Here is a 7,890-nt window from a genome sequence, read left to right on the forward strand (position 1 = left end):
AATTTGCTCATTAAATTATTTAAAAATTTTTCTTTTTCTGTTTCATGTTATGTGCATTCATTCTGTTACCTGCCATACATTTGTATATAGTGAAAAAGCAATAGTGTAAGCTTAAAAATCAACACATGTGAGATTAGCACAACTAAACAGTTTACCTCAATTAGGGTGGATATGTGAACGATGACATCCAATGAAGTCAATCGTTTTTAACCTGCTGTATTCCATGTGACACCCCACATAGTAAGGAGGTCTGGCCCGGATCTGGTATCAAGTCGGCACTGCTGGCTGACTTCTGGCATGATAAGACATGTACCAGATATGGGCCAGGCCTGGCATAGGTGGCACTGTTTATGTGATGGCATGCCACATCTGGCTCGATTGTGGTTTGGTTCATGTGGCCCAGGCCCATAGAAAACAGGTCTGGCCCGGATCTGGCATCAAGCTGGCACTTCGGACTGACTCGTGTCATGGCAGAGTGTATGTCAACCAGATGTGCGCCATATCTGGCAATGACGCCACTGTTTATGCAATGGTATGCCATATCTGGCCTGATTATGGTTTGGTGTATGAGGCCCAGGCCCATAGAAAACAGGTCTTCCCTGGATGTGGCATCAAGCAGGCACTTCGGACTGACTGGTGTCAAGGCAGGGTGTATGTCAACCAGATGTGTGCCAGGTCTGACAATGATGGTACTATTTATGTTCCTATTTTAGTTAGAAGACCCAAATGCCATGTTGTAATACTATAAAACTTTTGCATGTTCTGCCACATGTTGTTAATACATGGTTTGATTAAGGTAGGTTTAGCAGAGGTAATCCACACATGGGCCAGCACAGGACCACCAGTGCCTGCAACTGGCCTTGTGCTCGCCCATGTGTGGGCCACATCTGGCAAACCAGATCTGGGCCACCAAAGGGCCGTCATTCTTTGCAGTATGTAGGCCATGTGTAAGCACATTGTGTGGGCCAGATCCGGGCCATACCAATTTTGCTATGTGGGTCCATGTGATTATCGATAGCCCTTATTTGTTTCACTGTGACTTTAGCTTGAGTCCTATGAGCAAGAAGTTGTTCTGTCTCTTGGAGGCTGTACTTAACCGAGGCAGCAGCCTCATCAAAATCAATGTATGTTTAGTTTTTTTTGTTTGGTTGGGTTTTTTTGTAAGTAGTAGGATTTTATCTTGCAAGATCAGCTGTATGCAACTTGTGAGTTGTATGCAACTTTCATGAGTGAAAACAACTCATAAAAAGAAAGGAATGAGCTTGGTTGATTGCCTTTTAAATTGAAATGTGCAAGCACGTCTTCAGTTTGTGTTCTTTAAATAAAAAACTTGATTAAATTAGCATATTTTTAGTTTTTGCATTATAGTATCTACAGCTGAACAGGGATCTGAAAGGTCACATACTCTTAGCAGGAGCTTGTTTTCTGGCCAAAGATGACGGCTGCTGAATGAAGAGGTGTGAACACAAATCTGGTCCCAGGCTCTGTCTTTTTATCTAGCCACAAGCACCTAGTTTTGGTTCTTCAGTTGTTTTATCACAATTGCTTTCTTCTTCTGACTCCCAATATCGTCACATCTGTGCCATCATGTTTCTTTCATACCGGGGCAAAATTAATTGTGAGTCAAATGTGATCAGGGTAGCAACTGAGATTGTCAACTATAGAAGGAAATGCTAAAACACAGTGCAGCTACTTATTGAAAACATGCAAAGACAGAGATGGGCATGACATGCATCCATTTCTTTCATAAAGCCCAACTATTAATGAAGTAAAAACTTTAAGGGATACAGTTTAAACAAATAAAGAGAATCATTTGCAAATCTGTATGGTGATTTTTTTTTTTAAATGTATTTTCATTATTTTTGTAACTACCTCAGTACATTTGCATGTGATCAGATATGTTAAAAATCGTAATATGCATTCAGCTTTGCAAGCTGATATTGGTAAATGAAAACACAAATAGAAGATATATAAATATGATCATTCATTGATGTCTGAATAGTATTTTGTTTCAAAACATGGAAAATATATACAAATTATTAGTTAGAACTCAGCTTGACCTTTAGAAGGCTGTCTTTACTTTTTTTTTTTTTTTTTTAGTTGCGGCAGTCAGGTTCAGAATGACCAGGATACCTTTTCCTTACCTGGCTTTACTTACACGAGCATCAGCAAATGCGTTAAACACTATATGACCAATCACAAAATAAAAAATATCAACAACAGAACAGAATATTTTACCAGATCATAAAACTATAATCTTATAAAAAAGACTGAGAGGTTAAAGACATGGTCTAAAAGTATTGGAAATGCAAATCATTTTGATTTATTTTTCATTTATTTATACCTCTTTCCAGTAGCAGAGCACTTTATTTTCAGGTGTTTTAGTAAGAGAAGATCCTGTAATTACAGTTGTACTTAATTTATTATGAAAATAATATTTCGCATTGGGGGGGAAGTTAAATTGTATTGTTGTTTCTATATGCTTTTAATTATGTCTTGGAAGAAAAACAAACTGGCAAAAAGCGGTTTTAGCATGTTGAAAGAGAGATTTATAAATGTGTGTTCTGCTGGGCAAATACAGTCATTCCCCATAGATACTAGTGTCTGTATAGCTATAGTTGATTTTAATATACTTTATTGTTAGTGAAAACTGAGGAAATCAAATATAGCAGCAAGCTTTAATACTGGCTTATCAAAATGATCACACAGCAAAAATGCATGATGGTTTTGTTGCATCACTGTTCCACTGTTGGTTTAATAACACCAGCCACTGTGAGTGAACATGCATACGTCAGTGTGAAGCAATATCTCACATTCATTATGAAAGTAGTTTGGGAATTTTAAGCTCTGTGAAAGTGTAGGGACAAATGGCTGACAAGATGGTTTGTTGCGTGTTATTGTTAAGGGAACTGTGCTGAGGAGGTGTGTCCTGATGTTGGGTTTGCCTTGCAGCATGATGCCCTGCCATACGCCGCTGACTGGTGGGCCTGGTGTAAAGCAGTAAAGGAGTAAAGGAGAAGGCACTAGGACCCAGACAAGTAAGTGAGTAGGCAGGCAGAGTGGGGCTGAGTCACTGCATGTGTCTGAGAGGCAGTCAGAAACAGAGCAGAGCAAGGGAGCAGAGGTGATCTCACACTCATCAGCACAGGATAACACAACCATGATGGGTTGACTTGGGGGGAGGGGGGGCGGTTGGAGAGAGGAAGTGTGCATTCGCCACCACTTGCTCAGCTATGGAGACCAACAAAGTTCTTCATTTTGTGCCTTCGGGTAAGTGGATCAAAGCTCCGAAAGCTGCTTCTCAGCTGTGCACGACACATCGTTCACTGGGAGAACCTTGGGGTTCCCTACCTAGTGAAACCTGAGAACCCCTTGTGCAAAACATGTGCAGCCCACTTCCACCTCTGCTCTGAGGGATGGCAGATGTTTTTGTGCATGTGCTCTACTGTACATACTTGTTTTCGTGTTTGCCCTTTCTGTGTACTTAGGAATGTGGCAATGTTCCACTTGTGACAGAAATCAAATTTTTTATTTTCTTCTGAGGGGAGGAGGGGTTTTGGAAGACAGATCGCAGATGTTGCTTTTTTTGTTTTTGTTTTTGTTTTTTTGTTGCCTTTTCGTATTGGTATGCATTTGTGGGGGGTTTTCTGTCTTGTACTTGTTTATGTCTGGTATGCGGCACAAGAGGTTCCTGTGTCGTATATTATCAGTTAAGGAACTGAACCTTGAGAAACAATCGCATTGCAAACCCACCCATAGAAAGCCAGTGTACCTGTCGAGCATGTACAGAAGGCATGCAGAGGAAACCTGGGATCACAATGCACTTTCTCAGTGTTGCACTGGTGCGGCTCATGAATGTAAGACTGTGTGCGTTTGCATTCATGTGTGCGTGTGTGCATGGATCCATGTGTAGTGCCTGCATGTGTTTTTCTTTCTCTTTTTTGCCTCTTGAAACGTGTGTTTATGTGTGTGAGATAAAGAATGACAGATTAGTGTTGGTGACAGCCACAGGAGAGCAGCGAGTTCTCTCCTCACTGAAAGTCCTCTGAGAGTCCATAGCCCATTTGGAGGTGTGATGCGGCTGCCGCTTCACTTTCATTTTGTCTGGGAAGACGGAGCGTGTGTGTGTGTGTGTGTGTGTGTGTGTGTGTGAGAGAGAAAGAGAATAGGATGTTTTGAGGATAATACAAGTGGGGGAATCTGTGTGTTAGCGTGTATATCAGTGTGTTTTTGCTTGTAGTCTACAGTATTTTGTAAGAATGCATTTATATAGCTGTGTTTTTTTGTTTATTTTTTTTGTTTGTTTTGGGGGGGGGGCGCTCATTTTTGTGTTTTTCACAGTTCAGATGTGTTTTGTGTCTACATATGTGTTTGTGCGTACACGAGTGAACATGCTTTTTGCACACTAACTACATCCCTGAGTATGTGCTGGGGTGTGATGGACACTGCTGTGGCTTGTCCTCTAAAAAATAATTTGCATTAGCTGATTACAGGCAGAGAGGGCAGATTTGATTCTTACAGCAGAACAATTTGGTGGTGTGAACATAAAGGTATTCAAAAGATTTCTTACTAGGGAGAGGGAGAGGTTTTTAAAAATTGCGGGTATTAATAGGAGAAAGTCTGCTATAGTAATGGCTTATCGGAAATTACTTTTGTGTTTGTGTGTTGTGTAATGTAACCTTGGCTTTAACAGCAGATTTTAATAAAACAAAACCTCTCTAAACATAACTGTACATTTATAAAAAATTTGGTAGCATTATTGATCTCTGTCAGGAATCAAAAATGCTGTCAAAAAGGTACATGTTCAGAAATCTGACAGCAGATATTTAGCTCCACTGGTGACTCAACAATTACCTTTCCAGAGGATTTTTCTTTCTTGCTTTCAACACTCACTTTACTGCCCTCTGTATTTTTGAATAAAGCAGAGCAAGCTGTTCCATGCAGCAAAACTCAGCATACTTAACAGGAACATGGAGTCCAAAATAATGTTCGTCTGAAGCTGACTGCAGACCTTTATATTGCTTTTGTCCTATATGAGCATTAACAAAGCTCTATTGCTGCGTAGTTTGGGGTAAGCACCCAAATTGTGTCATTATCAGTGGCAAACTGCTGACAGTTGGAAAAAAAAACAAAACAGTTATATAAAAGAGTTCAGAAATTAATTTTTACTTTATGGAGTAGTAAATTACCACAGAACGTCCAAATCTAATTGCACAGTGTGGACATATTGCAGTGGGTTTTAATACTGAGGCATAGTTTAACCTCACTGGTTTTCGTTCCCTGTTCATCACACGCTAGCAAATTCCTGCAGGTTGTAGGAGTGCAGTCTAACAGCATGCAGAATGGTGCAATGATGACGGATATGATGGTGATATAAATTGAAATGTATTATAGTTGTTTTTTTATTTTTAAATTTGTGCAGGAATGCTTTGATTTACACAAAAAGAACAGCAGTTGAAAAGTATTTTTATTAAAAGGTATTCTGTAGACTTTTTTCAGTTAATAATTTGGTCCATGACCAATACAGTGGTTGAGACAACCCAACATGCTACTCTTCAAGCAAAAGCAATATGCATGCAGTATGCAAGTTCCATTCAAAATCATCCTCTTTGTTTCTTATGTGACTTTTGGAATACGAAATAAATGTTTTTATTAGTAAATTACAAGCATCATTTCAGCCAGCGCAAGCTTAAAATATGTTGGCGTAATTTAGAACAAAAGCTCAGCATATTTGCATTAGGATAAATTAAGTACATCATTAATATGTGACTTGTTATGAATGAATAAAAACATTGCAGTTGATTTGCAAAACAAATTATTAAGACCTGTAAGTCCAGCCTTCACAGGGAAATGCTCATGTCTGCTGTGTTTTTAAACAGTTCATTTTAACACAAATAACCGTGACTTAAAACTCAACCTCGAGTCAAGCTGGTAGCGTGTCGATCTTCAGGTGGGACAGAGTCAGATAATCAGTGTTGCATCCGTGACCTGCAGTGCCAGAAGATATCAGCATGGAGGACACACAGTGGATGTGTGAATTAGTAGTTCGACCATGTGGAAGTGGAGGTGTGTGGGGAAGAAGATGGATGACGTGTTCCTGTGTGCATGCGTGCGTGTTTGTGCTGTAGATGTGACAGTGATCTCTGATCAGTATTCACCGCTGGCAACAGATCTCAGAAGCTCCAGCCTCTGAGCACAGCCATCTGGGCAGAGGAGAAACACACATTGACACACACATACAAATTATTATACAGTACCACACATACAAATACTAATACGCACAAGCACTGAAATGTCACAAAAACACGTCCTTGCAAGACACGACAAGACAGCCACACATGCAGCGCTGTCACACATAGGCATCGTTTGAAAATTCACGCACGCTCTGTGTATTTGCACACACTAAAGCACACTCACAAACCAGTTATGTCAGATAATGTTCACGCACTCCACATAATTATATACACAATTCATCTTATCTACATACATTTGTTAGTTTATACACACACACACACACTTACACACACACACGTATATGCACTCCTTTTACATGCATGTTAAATTCCATAAAATATGCAGGCACGTTTGCAGAATTGTACAATGGGTAGGTGTGCATTTTTGGGGGAAGAAGATGATATTTTTTATTTATACTAAAATATATACATCACTGTTGGTCAGCTGTCTTCAGGTGTTGTATTCTAATATCTATTGTCATTTCTTAATCTTTGTCCTTGACAAATTACCTTACAATCTTTGTAATTTCAAAGACTAATAAAAGCTAAATATTAAAAACAAAAATCAAAATGAAATGGAAATAATATATAACTGGAAAATAGAAAGCTAAAAAGACTCTGTTTGCCATTAAAAGTAGTATTAAGAAAGCTAAGAGAACTTCACTGCTGACATTTACTATACTTAGATTGAGATTAGAAAATGCTATAATGGATATTTTTGCAGTTTGGAAACTATCAGGGAAAAATGAATGACTTTAAAATCCGTATTGCAGATTTTATATTTTCTTGCAATTTTAATCTGTGTGGCTTTTGTGAGATTTTTTTTCTTTTCTTTATTTTTTTTAACAAAGCTTGCTATTTTCAGACCAACATTACAAAATGAGATGTGGTACCAGGTGTGGCGTAGCACCTTACTGCGTTTTCAAATTAATCAGGTGCACCTCACACCTCTTGGCCATTACATTTTCTACAGCATAATGGGTATTAAATTAAATACTAAATACCCATTTAAACTAGATCTTGTGGTTTAAAAAAGGCAAAAAAGAAAAGTTGAAACAAAAAAGAATTTAGTGGTATCCACCAACAAGACCAATGATCTAGCTTGCAATAATTTTTTAACAGTGAGGCAACACTGATGATGTAATTTTACCTTGACTTGCCTTTGTGGAAGTCTTTAACAACAACTGACCAAATTCTTCTTTTGTTGTTGTTTTTTCTTTTCTTTTAATTAATTTTGCTATACTATATGTTAGAGCTGCACGATTAATCGTTAGAAAATCGCGATCTCGATTCATACTTATGTGCGATCTCATTTCCAAATGACAACGATTTAAAGACAACGACGATTGTACCGCATTTTGATCCGGGACGTAATCTGCATGAAAACAAGCGCTCACTCTTCCTGCTCAACAAATGAAAGGGGGGAGCCTTATACCACGTGATACAGAAGCTGTGCCGTATGATGCTAAAATTAGCAGGGAAAAAACAACGGAGAACACGTCAGGGATGAGGAGGGAGTGACAGGAGAAAATCCGTCCTGATCAACCACCCAAACATCAATAACGGGAACCTTATACAGCACTTCCCTATACCCGTCGACCTCCCGCAGGCACAAAGAAATTACGGAGGCTATCACTTATCACCTGACCAAAGATAT

The 7,890-nt window shown here is 38.9% G+C and overlaps 1 protein-coding gene across 4 annotated transcripts in view; it reads left to right on the forward strand.

Moving 5' to 3' along the window:
- Positions 1-7,890, forward strand: part of slc4a11 (solute carrier family 4 member 11) — a 104,739-nt gene that overhangs the window by 27,475 nt on the left and 69,374 nt on the right. The window contains exon 1 of one of the 4 annotated variants that reach the window (XM_005728662.1): positions 3,110-3,270. The exons of the other annotated variants lie outside the window; for them this stretch is intronic. Coding sequence (XP_005728719.1) covers positions 3,234-3,270 — 37 coding nt within the window. The 5' untranslated portion in view covers positions 3,110-3,233. Of the gene's footprint in view, positions 1-3,109; positions 3,271-7,890 lie in introns of those variants that run through there. 4 annotated transcript variants of the gene reach the window in all.

The sequence above is a fragment of the Pundamilia nyererei genome, unplaced genomic scaffold, assembly GCF_000239375.1.
Source record: "Pundamilia nyererei isolate P.nyererei 1_Seehausen unplaced genomic scaffold, PunNye1.0 scaffold00029, whole genome shotgun sequence".
NCBI lineage: Eukaryota > Metazoa > Chordata > Actinopteri > Cichliformes > Cichlidae > Pundamilia > Pundamilia nyererei.